The following is an 18588-nucleotide window of genomic DNA, read 5'->3' on the forward strand; positions in this document are numbered from 1 at the left end:
AAGAACGCACTAAGGTAGTTGGGAAAAAATATGGCATATGTAAAAGTGAACCCAAATGGGAATAGAAGTGTGATGCTTGGAGACGCCCGAAACCAATTTTGGGAGCGTGCAGTCCGTCTTTTTCACAAGGCGCTCTGCGCACTTGTTGAGAACAAAACCGCTGGCTCTGGCAATGCATGCGCAGGTCATGTCAGTGACAGGCACACATGCGACAGATGGGGCCAGCTGTCAGGCACACACTCGCCGTTTCATAGGCACAGCTGGCTCCTCGTGGAACCAGATCGTGCCTGCATCTCCCACGTGCATTTGTTTTCAACCAGGAGCAGACGAATTTGCAGGGTTATTTTTTCACAGATCATCACATGAGCCTTGCTGTGCAGGGAAGTTCATGGTGTATGAGAAGTGTTTGCTGGACTTGACGAAATTTGGCCGCATCTGTCACCTTCCTGCAGAACCGTCAGTGGAGGTATGCAAGGGATGTTTGTTCCATGCCCTGGGTGGCATTTTTCTTCATGTCCTAGCTTTTCGTATCATCTGTTTCACAACTGTGTATTGTGCTTGCATGCAATGATAGGAAACGTGGGTAGTAAGTAGCATGCAGCCCAGAAATATACCTCAAGCTTATCACTGGCTGCTACTCGCAGATTTGGCTGCTGACCATGCTCCTGATATGCTTCAGTGGTAGTACCTTCTTTCAACACGTAACCTCAGTTCTTTTAATCTCCTTCAGGGGCAAACTATTATTGAGAAGGCTAGAATGTTAAAGCTTCAGATTTTATTAGAAGACCACGTCATGATTGCACAGCGAAAATATCCATCGTTCCCGATGCTTGATTGAGCACTTTCTTTTGAGTCCTCATATCTGCTCTGCATGTTCCAACACGGGTTGCAAAGCACTGCTTTCTCGTCAGTCTTTTCAGCAAAAATCAGTATGTAAACAAATCAGTCAATCTTAAAGCACTAATCGTATGAAAACAATCAAGAAAATGTGCCCTGATGACAGCCGTACCATCACTGGCATAAAACGCACACGCATTCATCATGAAAACAATTTTTTTCTCTTAATCTTGCGCGCGTGACTAGATGCGGTCCTATGGATGATTGTGCACAATTCCGTGCTTTTTCAGTGTTCTAATTTGTGCACATTGCTCTTTCCTCACGACAATTTGACAGCATTTATGCCACATGCGCAAATGTGGGCGCTCTGCCTCCAGGGGATGTGGAGGCCAACTGTGATGCACCCTGTTCAGTGGTGTGGCTGCATATTTCGTGCCATCTTCTCTTCCAGGTGTGTGGCTCCCTGGCCACGGTGACAGCCACATGCCAGGACGGGCACGCACACAAGTGGCAGAGCCAGCCCAAGAGGAGAAAGCTTCCTCTCGGCAACATTGACATGGCTGCTACAAGCGCACAAGAGGTAAAATGGGCTACATCCGGTTGTTTCATGGGCAGCAGTATTGAAGGCATATGTGATGAAGGGTGTCCCACTTCTTATGGTCAGAGTCCACACGCATGGCAAGCATGTTGGTGAGTGTTCTGTTTATGCGTTCTGTCAAACCGTTTGTCTGTGGGTGATATGGCATTCAGTGCCGGTAGGTAGCCGCGCATAAACGTAGCAGCTCTTCAATGATATCGGCCATGAATTGCCAGCCTCGATCACTGATTACCCCTCACAGTGGTCCATGCCATAAGATCACAGAGTTCAGAATAAATTACGACACTTGATGCGTGGCAGCCGATGGTATAGCAGCTGTTTCACAGTATCGCGTCAGGGACTCCGCGTAGACCACGATCCGGCGATTGCCATTTGGAGATTTGGGAAAAGGTTCAAGCAGATCAATTCCAACCTACTCGAACGGACTGCTGTGGGGTGTCACAGGGTGAAGTAGGCCAGCTGGAGTGGAGGTGGGGCATTTGTGGCGCTGACACTGCCTGCAACTGGGCACATATCGTTCTCTTGTGGAAAGCACTTTCGGCCAGTGAAACAGCTCTTGAGCTCGATGGAGTGCACGAGCCAATCCCAGATGTCTAGAGGCAGGGTCGTCGTGCATGACACGCAAAATGGAGGGGCACAGAGCTGTTGGAACAATGAGCAGATATCGTGGGCCCACAAGGGAACTGTTCTTTACTTGCGAAAGCAATACTGCTAGCACTTTTCTGCCGTCGATGGAGGTCGTTCCTTTGCTCACGTGACAGCGTGACGTCTCGACCAGAGGAGAGCAGGGGCCCCAACTCGTCTGTTCGGCCGTAGTCATTCCTTTGCTCGGCGCTGCGGCTACCACGTGACGGCCTCCTCGGCCCGCCGCGTGAGGGCGCTCGCTAGGAGAGGATAAATGGGGCGCCGCAGGCACGCTCCGCTTAGTCATGTCTGAGGAATTGTACAAGGCGTCGCTGGAGCGACGTGCTGCGCGCAAACGCCGGCGCCATGCCGAGGAGACAGATGAAGAAAGGCTAGAGCGGTTTGCTAAGCAACGCGCCTATGCCGCAGAATGGCGAGCCCGGCGGTGTTCTACAAGTTCCATTTCTTTCAGTCGCAACAACAAGGCATCGCGCCAAACGGGCTGTGGCGTTCCTCCCTTCCTTTATGGTGCGGTTAGGGTGTCCACCGAGATGACAGAATTACTGTGCCATTTACTTTCCTCAAAAAGCCGGTAGCCACGCGTGACCTGTAGACGCGGCGCACTGCGTTCCTTCAGTTGGAGGCGCTGCGCGCTTTTGCAACCTACCAGGCTTAATCAAAGCTAAGCCCCCGCCAATTTTTCCATAACAGACCCTCGCGGACACAAGAACGACCTGTAGCTCCCTGGTTGCACGTGGAGCCAAAGAGGAGTTGTAGAGCCAGATCTTCACGCTGCTCAGTTTTAAACCCCTGAATGTCAGGAAACCCTCGAACAATGGCTGAGATGTAACGGTCAAAATCGTCACTGTCACAGTCGGTTCAGAGAAGCTACATTTGCGAAAGGCAGCCTGCATTGGCGTATACTCTTGTATACGACATTGAAGTCACACTCCTGCAGACGCAGGGTCCAGCGCGCGAGGCGACCGCTTGGATCTCGGAGACTGACGAGCCAGCAGAGGGAGTGATGATCAGTCACAGTGGTGAATGGGCGGCCATACAGGTGTGATCAGAACCTCTGCACAGCGGAGATCAGAGCAAGGCATTCTTGTTCCGTAACAGTGTAGTTGCGCTCTGGCTTGCTTAGCCACTTGCCTCGTGATCTTTGCAATCTATGTGGTGCTAGCACCCAACATTTCGTTTTTTCATTTAAGTTACTAATATGAAGAGAGTGGCAATGAAAGAACATGAACTGCCAGAGACTAATTTTTAATTCAGGAAATTGCAGAGCGCCAAGTGCCCCTCATTTCGGTTATACATTTTTGCTTGTTTCCCTTTCCCTATTTCTAGACTTTCAAGCAGCACGTTATCTGACTGCTGAACATCTTGTGCTTTACACAGCAGCAACACAGAGATATGCTAAACAAACCGTGCGAAGTGCTTCCCAGCCAGGCAGTCATCACCAGGCCCCTGCTTATCAGTGAACTATTCGCTTCAGTGGATGACCTGCTCAGGTTCAGCGAGAAGTCAGACAAAGGAAACTTTGCACTTCTAGTGAGTGTTCATGTAATCGGGTCACACAAGGTATAAAGAGGCAAATTAGCCTGAACTCTTTTGACATGGACCGAAAAAAAAGGCTACAAGGGTTCTGCTGCCAACTGCTCGTTTTTTATGTCAAGCACATCAGATATTTATACTTCATTACTGCAGACTAACGGGTGAGTTAAAATGGTGCCGTTTTGGACAAACAATGCTGTACCATGGGACACATATTCAAGGTGCATATGATAGGTTTGCACATGGGCAGTATATTCACAGCAAAGAATTGTTGCTTCTGAAAATTTTCAGAGATTAGTTTCTTGAATAAAGAGTGGGAATGAAGACGAGGACAAAATACAATGAAACAGATGACACAGCGGTGACTAACAACGGAGGGTTTATTGCTGATCATACAAGTATACATACATAGATGTTGGCAGAGTGGAAAGATATGCAAAGTGCAAAAAAATCATAAATGTGACAACAGCAACAGAAGCACACTAGAAATCAGCAGAGATTATCAGCCCGCAGGAGTGACAGCTCTTTTTGCAGTAGTGTTAGCGAAGGAGTGCTGATGCATCAGCACTCCTTCGCTAACACTACTGCAAAAAGTGCTGTCACTCCTGGGGGCTGTTGTTTTCTTGTATGTGGTACACACTTTTCAGCAGATTTGTTTCCTTTTGCGCCCATACACTTATCGAAAAGTAAAATATTCTGCAAAATGATCTGTTCCTCTTCATGTACTGGAGATGCATGCCATATAAACCGCGCATGCTTTCTTTGCAGGTGCGAGAACTTGTGCAGCTTGGGTGGAGAAATTCAAATGTCGCTGCTAAGCGCATGCTGGCATACAAGCGATCAGCTGGCAGCAAAGTTCTCTTGGGCTGGGAGGAAAACAAGCTGAACCTTTCAGCCTTGAAGACATCCAGTGTTATTATAGGTAAGCCAAAGGCTACTGCTTGCTTAAAAACTTCAGCGGGAACGGAGAGCCAGTTGCAGAAAATTGAATTTCAGTTGCCTGTAGCCGCAGCAAATGTTGTACAGGCGCGGCCATAAGTAAACGGAGCACGGTATTGTGTTCGAAGTGCAATCACGCTTTCTCCATTGGTAATGAAGAAGCGTTGTTTGTCTACGAGAAACCTACCAGCATGTGTGCACCACTGCTCGAAATTTCAATTAGGGGACGCGTGAAAAATATTCGAAGACAGTTGCGTGCTCCGTTCACTTTTGTCCGCGCCTGTACCTCTCTCCTCATTGCAAGAATGAAACTTGGAAAAAAAAGACATTTCTCCCCTTTTATTTACAAATTTTTTCTGCCGCACACATGAGCATGAAATGGATTTTTGCAAACCAATTCAGTGCTTGCCTGTTGCAGTGATAACTATATGAGGAACTTGCTATAGAATAACTGGTGTTGAGCTAATCTCTGTTCAACTTATGGCCAAATAAAGAGTTATGCTGGTAGACCTGAGTGATAAGGGCCGTGGAGGCTCTCAGAAAAACATTTCGTATGTAGTCATGTGATTGTTTTGAGTTGTCATTGATACTTTGCCCTGCAGAATCCTGAATATAGTTTTCATTCCTCTTTGTAAGGTTTGTGAGGGTCTTGGGGAAGGACATAAGTATCGGGTTGCTGGGTTACCTGTCCTTTACTTCCTCACATCTCATTCAGTTTGCTTAGCACGCATGTGCTGATCGGTGAGCTGCTTAGTTGATAAACTCCCCGAGTGACTGAAATAATTCTGGGCTCTCCTGCATGGCATGCCTTATTACCACAGTGTTGATTTGGCAAGTTACATGGTTTTGTGACATGTGTGGTAAAGCAGTTCATTTGGGTTGCATTACAATGCATGCAAACAAGTGGACAAGCAAAAGTTATAGCCAAATGTTGGAACTGTCATGTTGCTGTACATAAGGTTTCAACAAAATTGTGTCATAGCTGCTACTCACACAGGCTTTGAACAACTGAAAACCAAAGGCCATCGCTGAGGACAATGGAACAAAGGTTTATACATCTTTAAAAACAGCTGTTTAACCCAGTTCAGCAGTCTCATGCGTGGTTTCTTCATTGGCTTTGCGTAGTGTGGTGTGCTTTTTAATTACTGGGCAGGCTCCATCCAGCCATATTCTTGACAGGGCTGTTATACGGCGCTGGAAAACGTGGCTGGCATAATTATCTTGCTTCCTTTCATTCCTGCCTTTTTATGCATACCCAAGGTGAACCCTGCCTTCAATATTGCAACGGATAATCTCCGTGAAGACGACGCAGAGGAAGTGCCCGGTGTGTGCGCGCTTGCCGCTCGGGGCTAGCTGTGATCTGTACCCTGTGCTCCGGTTGTCCTTGTGCCGACATAGACTTCGGGCCACGTAACATCTTTGGTGGAGGTGCCGGGTGAACGATCTCCACGCCACGCAGCTCCGAAGCGGTCGTCAGGCCGGGGCTACTACCATCATGGCTCCACCCGGCGAGTCACGAACCACTCCCTCTGCTCCCTTCGTGGTCATGGCTCCTCCCCGTGACCCTGGTACCTTTTCTGGGAACGACGGCACCGATGTCGACGACTGGCTCAGCCTATATGAGCGAGTGAGCACCTATAACCGGTGGGATCCCACCGTGATGCTAGCGAATGCGATCTTCTATCTTAGTGGCACGGCCCGGGTCTGGTACGAAACCCACGAAGAAGAACTGACGAGCTGGGACACTTTTAAAGAAAAGCTCCGTACTTTGTTTGACAGACCCGATGACCGGAAGCTCTCCGCGAAGAAGCAGCTCGCGTCGCGCGCCCAGTCGTCAACCGAAAGCTATGTGGCATATATCCAAGATGTCTTGGCGCTTTGCCACAAGGTCGACGCCGCCATGACCGAGTCCGACAGTGAGCCATATTCTGAAAGGGATTGCGGATGATGCTTTTAACTTACTGGTTTGCAAAGACTGCACCACCGTGGACACAATCATAAAAGAATGCCGACATTTCGAACAGGTTAAAAGCCGCCGAATTCCACAGCAGTTCTCTCGGCTCCCTAATACTGCCGCTACTTCTTCCTGTGAGAAACACCGATTACCGTCCCGCGCCTCTTCCGATGATGACCCCGTTGCCGGCACTGTGACCCGCATCGTTCGCCGCGAACTGGAAGCCCTTGCGCCTGTTCTGCCTCGTCCGACCGCACCTGATAACTCTCTACCCACCCTGTCGCTGATTCAGGCCGTCGTGCGTCAGGAACTCGCTAACCTGAACCTTCCTCCGGCTGTGTGCACCATCAGAAGCCCGGACACCCCCCAGCCACCTATCTCTGTTTATCGTCGCACCTATTATTCTCCGCAGCGTATCGCAATCCAAATGAGTGGCGTACGGCAGACGACCGCCCCATCTGCTTCCGGTGTTCTCGCATTGGCCACATCGCCCGACATTGCCGCAGTCCATGGTCTTCACCAGCCCGCAACGTCTGCCCCTCCTTCTACAGTTCTACCTCGACCCGCACCTTCTCGCCCCGAGCCCCGTCCGAACCATCTGAAGCCGCCGTTCCCCCTCCACACCGATTCTCCCGCTCTCCGTCGCCGCAGGGCCGCCGCTCTCGCTCCCCACAGTCGCCTTCAACCAGCCGCTCCCATTTGGAAAACTAAATGATGCAGCTCCCGGAGGTGACGCAGCATCAACGACCCAGACCACAAATCCTCTCTCGACCTCTCGACCAAATCTCCTGGACGTCTTTATCGACCGTGTTCCTGTGCGCGCCCTGATTGACATCGGTGCTCAAATATCAGTGATGAGTGCTGCCCTCCGCGCCGTCGCCTACGCAAAGTCCTCACGCCTGCAATGTCCCGTGTGCGTGTCGCAGATGGTGGCACGCCTGCTGTCGACGGTACGTGTACCGCGCGCGTTACTATTGGCGGCCACAGTATACTGGTTCAATTCACCGTGCTGACCACCTGTGCCCATGACCTGATTCATTCATTCATATCATTGCCTAAACTCGGTCCTGATGCTTACGAAGCAGTTCACTAATACATAGCATTAGCACTCAAGAACTACCCGCAAGCCTAAAGCTTGTGGTTACGTCTAAACCATCACACTGATCACATGGCTGAGCTGATCTTAGGTAATGACTCCGGTGGCAGGGTCCACTCACTAACAAGGGGCGCCAGGTGATCCAGGTGAATTTTTTAGAAGTTTCGTGTTGTATGCTTAAGACATTTTGAGTAATTGAGAAAATTTACGTTTATTCTGCAGATGGTTGATTTCTTTTGTAATCCTGGTCTCCTTCCTTCCCTTGTCAGCTGTTGAAATTCAGGGGGTAAAAATCGGACTATATCTTTAAAGTTCAAATCGGGTTATTCAGCAAAACATTTTCTACTTCTTCTCTATAGGTCATTTTTTTATTGAATGGCAAATTACTACAAGCGCTCGTTTTTTTTGTGATATAAAATGGTTTCGTTTTATCGTTATTTCATAAACAATATGACTGGCATGTCACACCGAAAAAATGTTTATCAAATCAGCATTTTGCTTTTTATCTCGCTTATTACAATTATTTCCTGCATGCATTACAGTCTTCTGAAAACACTCATTCAAAATCATAGTGGCCATTTTGGAAGCAGAGTCTTCGATGAAGAGTCTTCGAGCAGTGTGTCATTGACTGAGGTAAAGCTCGATACAATCATTCGAGTAAGTCGTGTTAAACACCCCTGTATTGGTCTCTCGCTTTGGAAGCATAGTTTCAGAACTTATCCTCAGTTTAAGTCGCATCATGAAAAGCAAGCGCTAAATAGGTTTAAAATGTCGGCGAACTGAAAGTCTCTACTCTGGGTTGAGCGCAAGATATCTGCTAATTTTCGTGCAGGTCTTTAGCTTTGTGCACCGGAAAACTACCTCCACTTCAAGGCGTGTTTTTGAGTAGAAGTGGGCTTTAACCTGACTTTCGAGAAATGTGCTAACAGGGCAAGAATTTGTTAAACTAGGGTTTTACTCCTAAAACAAAGGGCTTAATTATATTGATTGTATGGTGTCAAACTTAGCTGTGTGAGGGCAGTTGTATTGGAGGTATCTTGTGCTGTTATGTGTGGGTTTAGTTGTTTGAGTTACTTTGATAACAAATTCTTATAGCATTAATGTTTAAGATCCGCCAACTGTATATTCTAAACTTTATTATAATATGTGTATTCTCTCTTAAAAAGAGTTTTTTTTTGCTAATGTAATTTCTCACTAGCAGTGCTCTAGTGTGTGGTGAAATACTATCACACAGTTTAAAGACAAAATTTTAACAGCTTGTACTTTTTATTTTTAGCTGCTGCAGGAGAGTTTCCACAAGGCAGTATGGCCAACGTCGAGGATTCAATAAAATCATTGCCGAGACACGCGCCTGGAAGGCTTTCCGGAAGTCAAAGACGGAAGAAGTCTTCTGCCTGCCCATCTGAAGGTGTGTATTTTGAGCAAATCATAATCAGTGGCAGCCATAATTTGGTTGACAGATCAAACCCAGCCCCAATTTTCATTACAGCCTGCTTATACTTTAAGGTGTCAGCCTCCACTTTTGAGATCAAAAAGAAGGAAGCTATCCTTGTGCATTGCTCCACTACAGTTCTGCAGTGGCAGCTTCTGTTAAAAGCTTTGAAGCTTATAAAGTTGCTGGAAAAAGTGTGCTTACAGTTGTGTGTGTGTAGATATATATATATATATATATATATATATATATATATATATATGTATGTATATATATATATATATATATATATATATATATATATATATAGATTGCTTGAGCATTCTTCAAGAATAACTAGCTCTGTGGGTATGCATGGGCATGAATGATGCCTTGGCACATTCCTAATACTTGGTTCCTTTTATTCTCTGCCAGGGAAATGTTGTGTGAGTCTTCAAAATTTACAATCCCCCTCCCATGCATAGTCTCATAAAATAGCATTCTTACTGGCTCGTATGTACAGTCGTGCCTCGTTGATGGTAATATGGACACTTCGGTTCCTGACCAAAAATGTATGGAGCAACTCATTCATTGCAGTGAATCGTGATGAGAAACACTGCGGTTACGGCCTGCCTCTGGACATAGTGGCGGGCCGTGAGGTGGGAATTGGACAATCTTGGAAGCTCGTAGTGCGTTATTGTAATCAGGAAGACTTTAAATTAATGCCGTGGTACATGAATGGTGCATTTGAAGTGCCTAGAGGTACATGAGACTCGTGATGTTGCCTTATGGCATGATAAAATTTTCTGCTGCTACGACTGTTCACATTCCAAGAACTCTGCAGTCGTCGGCTGACAGCTGCTGAATGTGATTTTCAACGTAGCATAGGCTGCAGAGTGAGATAAGTCCAACGTAGGAAAGCCAACCTAAAGGTACACTGAGGGCAGCAGCCAATTATTCTTCGGAGTGAAAATTGATTTCGTGGCTCTTTCTGGCTGTGCACTGTGTCCAGGAGGAAAAGATACATTTATCGCCGAGAAAACTATCTAAAATTCTTCCCGCCTGCCAGCTCAAACTCATGACGTCCGCACCGAAAAGGATGAGTAGCTGCCGAGTTGCAGGGCATGGTGGTGGAGTGCATCCTCCGTGATCCCACGGAATGTGGTGTCAGCAAAATTGGTAAGCGTTATAATAATGTGCTGAGGATCACTTCGTCAGTGACTAGGGTGAAAATACACACGTGCAGCAGCTGCCATGCGCAGATGATTTCCGAGCTCTGACACGCGTGCCTTAATCCTTCCTGAGGCCTGCCTTTTTGTTGGCTTCATCGACCGGATCATTCTTGCGGGCTTGCGCCAATGGATAGTTTCTTCACTCAAGTTCAACTGTCTCCCTGCTGCCTGGTTCCTGCTTTCCAGCGCATATTCAACGACACGGAACTTGAGTTTTGCATCGTAACTTCTTCGCCTCGCAGGCGGCGTCATGTTGAGCACGAACAACACACGAGACTTTATGTTAATATGACACTGGAATCAAGGCTTCCGAGAATGTGACCGGCTTGAATGCAGTGGCGGCGCGCTTCGTGCCGCCACTGCATTATATTCGGTTGTTGCCGGATTATTTTATTCTACCCACAGGATGAGATTTTGAAATACACTTTTAGCACAGCATGATCCTCCTTCTGCTACAATGAATCTCTTCTGTGTGCGCGGAAGCGATTCTGCATGCGAATGCGCAGATGTCAGTTGGCTCCGTGCAAAAGCAACTGTGCTGCACTCAATTCTTTTACTCCTTTACAAGCAAGGAGAGAAGCATGTTGTTTCTTTGTTGCATTCTTTTTCTGGTACTTTTTCTTTCCTAAAAGTACACTTCTTATGCTAACTGTGCATTAACAGAATATTATTCACTTATTTTGTTTTGCAGATGGCAACTGAAATGTGAGCCATAGCAGTCCCATTGTAACCCATAGTAGCCGGTGCCACCTTTGGGCAAGGGCAATGAAATGTCACAACAGTCAGCCACTGAAGTCTGGATCTTTCACAGGAGCTGCACATAAACCTTCATGTTTAACAGTATTGTGTCTGCACACCACACGAACTGATGTGCTTTGTTATTCACCTGTGCTTCTTGCTGATGCTTCAGACAACCCTATATTTTTGCCTTTTTTTAGTGTCAAACTAGAGAGGTACAGATGCCAAATATTCAGGTTCTAATTATTGGTAGGGATGATGTGCAGGGCATCATAAATGACAAAGCTGGAGGTGCCTAAGGGTGCCTCAGATGATTCTCTAGAGTGCTGTCTTCCACTTGGAGTGTCTTCTTGTGAGCTCAGGCATCTATGGTTTGTATGCAAAACTGCTGCCAGTCGCTTGCAGTCACAGGCAGTGACTCATTCACTGCTTTGTCATCTCATGCTACTCAGAGCCACCACAAGATAAGTGCGCTTGGAACATATGACAGAGCAGCAAAAGGCTCATGTTTTTTTTTTGAGTGCACGTGACTTCTACCATCTACCGCTGACACCACAGTGCACAGAACTCTCAGAGAATGCCACCCTTCCATCATTTTTCATGCACCGGGCACTGTCATCAGTGGTAAAAACAAATGAAAGCTTGGTGATTTTGCTTTTGTGCACTTTGCTGGTTAAATTTCACACACACTGTTTGATGCACCTTTTTTCTTTCTCAAGTTTTAGGGGACTGATTTTTTTTTATGTTGAAATGGTTATCCACATAGTACTCGGCCGTTCGCTTATGGTTCATGTACATCAAGCTTTGCTGTAAGATCTTTCAAGTCATGTTTCATGTGTTTCTTGATACATTGTTTGAGATTATCGGGGAGATTTTTTTTATTTTGAAGTTGTAATGGCCATCTTTGAACGGCTGTACCATAATTCTGCAGTGATATTGTCTGTTATTTTGGTATTTTATTTCTAAAGTGCATTTGATTTTTGGCACCGTTTGCAAGACATTACCAAATAATATCCAAGTATATATGTACTGCATGGTTTGTGCTGGGTGTTGAGCACAACCAGTCAACTTTTCATAGCCGCTCAACCAGCTGTGGCGTTTCTGTAATTAACGAAATACTAGTCATATTTGTTATTCTAGTTTTTAATGCATATTCAAGTTTGTTTTAGTTTTACTGCTTGTTGCTTACCAGTAAACTTGTTGCAGGTGCATCTAGTTTATTAACTTTTAGTCTTGTGTTCCTTCAATATCAAAGCCTTTATTGTACACTTGGTCGATGATACTAGTCATTTGTTTTAAACGATATCCTGTTTTTACTTTTTGTGGATCATATATTATGGGTACTATGTAAGCAGTTCACCTAATCTTGTCTTGGTTCCACTAGTCAGAGTGCAATTTTTGTATTCAGCAAGCCTGGAAGCCATGCTCTTGTATTTTTTTGGTGCCAGTTTTGCATTCTTATGAACGTACGTTTCTTATGTACTGTGCCTTGCAAGTATTCGCATGGCCATCATGTCTTCATGTTTGAATTGTGAAATACTTTGTGCCTTTTCCTAAATGGTAGTTTACTGGTCATTAGTGGCAATATCTTTATCGTTTAACTGGGACTGCAGTTGCAGTGTTCTTTGCTGGGATACTTCGAAATAAAGTGCAATTTTGAATACTCGTTTCACTAAAAACTATGTAATAGTAAAGCATGCACGCATTTATGCACTCATCATTTGGCATTTCTCAATGCATTTTTTTTATGTTGCTACTTTTCAACTTGATACAGTGTGCAGTCATGTGTAAGAGAACAAATTTGTAGTATGAAATGAACTGTCAATTTTTGCTTAGTATATGTTGATGCCAGTGTGCATGAAAGCTGCTGTACCGCAGAAGGACAAGACTGGCTTCCTCACTACAGTTACTGCATGTTTAACTCCTGCTGTACAAGGAAGCCAGTTTTTTATGTTCAGATCGAGACAATTTTCCAGAGTGCCATGGTTTGTTGTGTGTCAGTGACACGTTCAGGACATTTTTTTTATCAAAAGAGGCGTATTGATGCAGTCTGTAATGTTTCAGCAATACTAACTGTTGGCCCCTTGGTCAAGAAAGGTCATTTCTGAGTGTGTAAACTCAATGACTCGCATCCCACCAGCTGTCAGTTTGTGCATTGTTGAATGCCACTGGCACTCTTCCAGCAGACAGCAGATGCGGAAACATGCCATGTTTCCACATCTGCCATGCGGAAACAATACAGTAAGCCAATACAGTAAGTATTGCTGAAACACTACAGACTGCATCAATATCCCTCTTTTGATCAAAAGGAAATGTCCTGTAGACATCTGCCAGTCAGAAAGTTTGGTCCGGGGGGTAGTGTTCGAACGTCCTGCATGCGACGACCGGGTTTTGATGTCCTCTGAATGTCCCTTGCTCAAACGACAATTTTCCACGGGACATCTTGTGGCTGTTCAAAAAAGGAACATCAGTTTCCAGACATCTGAATATCTGATTTTGGCGTCCATGGGACTCTCACTGGACTACCATTTTGTTTGCGCCGGACATCCATCGGCAACCGATGTACAGTCGTGAGCAAAAGTGGAGAGATCGGCGCTTCGGCGGCGGGAGCAGTTGCGGGGCCGCCCCACGGCGCTGCTATCTCGCCGCGCTCGCTCGCTGCGAGAGTGCCTCGAGTGACGACAAACTTCCCCCTCGCTCTCGCGCGGGTGTTTATCACGACTGATAAATTCCTAGTGCGGATTTCGGCTACTTTCCCTTCGGGAACTACACACTTTCCTTTTCACACTCCTCGTCGACGCGACCGTTCACCAGCAGAGTAGCCGAAATCCGCACTAGGAATTTATCAGTCGTGATAAACACCCGCGCGAGAGCGAGGGGGAAGTTTGTCGTCAGTCGAGGCACTCTCGCAGCGAGCGAGCGCGGCGAGATAGCAGCGCCGTGGGGCGGCCCCGCAACTGCTCCCGCCGCCGAAGCGCCGATCTCCTAACTTTTGCTCACGACTGTACATCTGTTGGACATTTGCGGACCTCTACAGATGTCCAGCGGATGTTCAGACATTCGTTGCCAGGCATCCGTTGGATGTTCGACAGCTTTTCGTGGTCCAATAGGAATAGCACCATAGAATTCATTTGTACTGCTTTGGAGTGTTTTTCCACAGTAGGACAGGCCATATGTGAAGCTTGCAACGTGAACAAAGGCCCCATTCAAGGCAGTGAGTGGATCAGCAAAGTGAACTTTAGTTAGATGTGCTTCGTTGACAGAAGCACTGTCTGGGGCTATAGAAGTTGCGAAGAAACAGTGGTCATATCTGCATGCAATTAGGGGTGGCAACAGGAAGGATGGACACATTGTGGGCATTGTCACTGGCAAATAGGGCAGCTTCCTGGACAAATGAAGCTTCTCGTTTACACTTCTCTCAAAAAGGCAACACCCAAAAAGAAACAACGAAATACTGAACCATTTTAATCAAGGACTGAGGCATTTCCTGTGTTGGCAGGTGAGCAGACTGCCACAAAGCTGGCCTCAGACAAACAGATAGACAAATGCACAATGGTTAAATGCGGGGAATGGCCACTATGAGTTCTGCAAACTACAACTACAAGTCTGGTTGACAACATGGGCCCCTTCATGATTAAACGATAATTTTCAGGCATCCTCAGAGTAAACGTTGATAGAAGATCTAGTAGCTTATTTCTTCGTGGGCAACAAATAAGGCGATGAATTGTAAAAAAAAGATAATCTAACATAGTCTTACAGCCCATTACATAGTCTGGAATTGTAAAGTTACTTTCAGGATCAGCAATGGGGGCAAGCTTTTTTTTATTTGAAGTGCACATAATGCTACCCTCTTTCAGAAACACAAAAACATCAGAAGGAAAACCAGTGCAAGCAAAACTCTGCAATCAGCTCATACAATCAGCTCTGCATACAGCTCATACAACTGATAACCTTCACTTATGCTTACTAGTACAGCCTTAGAATGGCTTTTCTCACAGGTGCCAGTGGCATCAGCAAAGTTGCTGAAATGAACGTTGAAGCTATGCATTTGTTTTAAAGCGAGTACAAATGGGCAGATTTACCCAATGTTTTCTGTTAATTCAAGACTACTATAAGCACCTAAACCACACTGCAGAGCTCCTGTGTGGCCAGTGATGCAGCGATGATATCCGGTGAGCGTAGCTCCTCTGGTGGCACGTTCAGCGGGGACGAGCAGCTGACGGGCGGCAGGTGGCAAAAGCCGCTGCAGTTTCCAGCGCAACGGCACTGCGCCCACCGATAATGCCCAGCCTGACAAGCATGCCAAAGTCGGCAGCAGCAGGCTGGCAAACGCAAGGAAGGTCGCCTGGATCACAAAGGAAAGTGGATTAGATGGCTGCACCGTAGTGCAGTCACTCAAGCCAGCTCTACCACGACTTTCGTTACGGCTATGAGGGACACAATACTGAAGGGCTTCGGGAAGTTCGACCACCTGGGGTTCCTTAATGTGCACTGACAATGGACTGTACTCGGGCCTCTAGGATTTCACCTCCATCGAAATTTGACTGCCATTGCTGGGATGGAACCCGTGTCTTTCGGGTCAGCAGCCGAGCACCATAACCACTGAGGCAGCACACTCGGGGAACAGGAGAAACGAGTTGGCTCACAGTACAGCTCGAGGTTATGTCTGCCGAGCAATGAGCTGGGCTGAGTCCTCGAATTTCACGAGAGATGCCTTTAGTATATCCTTTGACGACACTAATCATTTTAAACTGGAAAGGAGGATATATCTGCTACCGGAGAGGAAGCTCGACAAAAGGCAGGAGGTAATGTGGCATTGGCACCAGACGCGAGCCTTCTTTAGCCCGTAGAAACTAGCACTCATGCACCCAGCGCAATACAATCCAACTTGCAAAGAATGCGGCATGACAGCCGGATATGATCACATTCTATGGAGCTGCAAAAAGGCGGCGCCACCAGCGGACCTCCTACTACAAGTCCCTTCTCTGCAGTGGTGGGAGGCTATACTGGCCGACTCAGACCCGCTGACGCAGGTACCGGCCACTAAGGGGGCTCACAAGTTTGCTTAGAGAATTAAAAAGAATACCAGAACTCCAAAAAAGCTAGAACTACTATTATTAAGCGATCAAAATGGGTTTTTCCTAACACTGATTTGTTATGAAATGTGAGCGTCCTGATAAAGTGGAGGCTTACATCTGCACTAAATGTATGGCACCATGGTCAATGAAGCTTCCAGCAGAAATAGTTGGTGTGAATGCATGACAGTAGAAATTGAATTGTTTCAGGAAATGGAGAGACAGCTTTTGGTCACCGAGTGTGCCACAGCTTGTGGAGGTAGTTATGGCACAAAACTTAAGGATCACTGCTACCATCAGTTACTCTGTAACTGTTTCTGCAGCCAATCAGGTCCTGGAGGTAAGAAATTTTGAATACTGAGTTTTTCTCCCCTGCAGGGTTCAGTACACTAGAGGGACTAATTAGTTTTTGAAGAAATAAACCAAAACTACGCAAAATAAAAGTGTTCACATGCATGTGATCATCAGAGAATCTTTTTCAGATCAAATGCAAAAAAATTTCTGGAACAGTTTTCAAAAATGAAGCAGATTAAAATGCAGCCACAATGAGGCTGTGTGTGGTTGATAAAAACAATATGGTATAACAGACCCTCAATGAGTTGCATCCCAAGCAGCACACTACATCAGGGCCAATCTGTATAGCTACAGGGTGTGCCCCCTACTTCTTTTTGTGTTTTACAGTACCAAAAAACTTCTATATGTAGAGCACCTGAATGGCCATGTGCAGTCTCTCATACAGCCCAGTCTGCTGCAACATACACTGACTAAGAGCACTGCAATATCAAGAACTGTAGAATGGTGCCAAAGCAAAGGAAGACAGATTTAGGACGCCTTCCCACAGTAAGCACTTTCTAGCCTCCTGCCATCTACAAACTGCATGCTCGCAGTATGAAGTCATACCAATACAATGAAGAGAAGATTCTTCCACACATAAAATAAATTGAAGTAACGCATTTGCACAGCCTAGGGTGGATGGGTGCATCTTGAAAGAAAACTGCAAAAACTGATTAAGGACAAGAGGAGAATCACAGGAGAGTCTATTTTTTCTGCACAGTTTTCTTTCAAGATATAAAATAACATAGGCCTTAACAGTCTTTGTATTGAAGTAAAAAAAAGAATGACTTCTCAACTAGCACTTTGAACCACCACATGAGAAATTCCCTTTATATTTGTTACATGTTACCTTGCAAAATATTTGCATGGTCTCTCTGCATTAGGCTTATATACTGAAACCACGCACCATAAAAGACCTGCTTGCACTAGTTTCAATGACTGTCACGTGACACATTTGGCAATTAACTGATTTCATTTCATTTATTTCATCCTTAAAGGCCCGAGGGCATTACATAAGGAGGTGCTACAGTTCGGGTTAAATACAATTAAGCATGTTGAAGGCAGGCACAATTAACACAAACACTACAAATTATAAAAGACAAGAAAAATAAATAAATAAAGAGCTCATACTGCGCGCCATTCACCTGGCAATAAATTCTTCCTCCACTGAGGAACAAATCGTGTGGAGACTGTGCCTGTAGCCCGCTCTAAAGTTTCTACAGCCAGAAAGGAAACCCCTCCGGATGTGTAAAGAAAAAAAAAAGAACCTGAAAACCCAGATAAAAAGATCTGCATGCCACCAGCTGAGATACTAGTGCACACTTATGGCAATTACCAATATTATATCCAGAAACACGTACCCTGGAAGAATGAAGAAAACAATAATGTATATAGCATACTGGACAAACAAAACTACAGTTACATGTTTACAGTGAAAGAAATTTGTCTTCACCTGCATCAGCTCTACTTAGGGATTACCTTAGGTTACAATCTAGCAATATATGACATCTCCGCCAAGGTGGCCACGAAACAGAGTCACGCAAGTGTCTTAGTGGAGCTGTCAGGATCCTCTGTGACGCTCAAAAAGATTAATTCCGGAGATCCGGCTGCACTCAGCCGCCCGTGCAGACTCCACTCACAGTACACAGCAGTCAGGACCTCCGTGAAAGGGACTGCAGCACCAACGAACGAATCACCTCTGCCTCCATCTTGCGCACAACCACAAAAACGCCCGCTTGCACCATTGCACCGACTCCCGCCGCATGCCCTTTCCCACACACTCTGTCCTTTCAGATTAAATGTTTTCACCACCACCACCAACGTTACTAGACTAGGTTGTTCGTTGACCACCACCACCACCACCGGGTGGGAACGGGCGGGAAGCATTACGGGCGTGGGCAACACTGGCCGTGGCCGCTTAGCTGCTGCGGCCAGCGAACAGAAACACGCTTACAGGTGTTGTAAAACATGTGAAAATGCTTTAAAGGTGTATTTGAGCACGCATGTTTTAAAAGATCTCTACACAAGTTCTCTTTGAATAAGACTATTACTTACACAATAATACATTTGCCCAAATAGATATGTGCTCTCACAAATTTGTCAACAAAGTAGCGCCGCTTTGCGTGTTTGAGAATATGGCATCTTCGCAAAGCTGCTTCATGGCAGGTGAAACTCAAAGCACTGACTTCGTCGATAA

General features: G+C 46.0%; 1 protein-coding gene and 1 long non-coding RNA gene across 3 annotated transcripts; one reads left to right on the top strand and one right to left on the bottom strand.

Annotated features, from left to right (window-relative positions):
- Positions 1-1497: 1497 nt before the first annotated feature.
- LOC149326165 (uncharacterized) lies at positions 1498-12646 on the top strand. Of its 2 annotated transcripts, none has more exons than XM_089562408.1 (4): positions 1498-1527; positions 4382-4535; positions 8879-9010; positions 10937-12646. In XM_089562408.1, exons 1-4 carry the CDS (start codon positions 1513-1515, stop codon positions 10945-10947), a joined length of 312 nt encoding a protein of 103 aa, XP_089418534.1. In that variant the 5' UTR covers positions 1498-1512; the 3' UTR covers positions 10948-12646. The 2 variants fall into 2 exon arrangements, with proteins under 2 accessions (XP_089418534.1, XP_089418533.1); XM_089562407.1 differs by lacking the exon at positions 1498-1527 and adding an exon at positions 3069-3119.
- Positions 12647-14421: 1775 nt separating this feature from the next.
- On the bottom strand, positions 14422-18204 carry LOC149326166 (uncharacterized). Its single transcript, XR_016286047.1, has 2 exons — positions 18032-18204; positions 14422-15328 (listed from the first exon to the last, which is right to left on the bottom strand). It is a non-coding gene; the product is annotated as an uncharacterized LOC149326166 (long non-coding RNA).
- Positions 18205-18588: the final 384 nt, after the last annotated feature.

The sequence above is a fragment of the Amblyomma mixtum genome, chromosome 10 (genome assembly GCF_055824585.1).
Source record: "Amblyomma mixtum isolate Tamu chromosome 10, ASM5582458v1, whole genome shotgun sequence".
NCBI lineage: Eukaryota > Metazoa > Arthropoda > Arachnida > Ixodida > Ixodidae > Amblyomma > Amblyomma mixtum.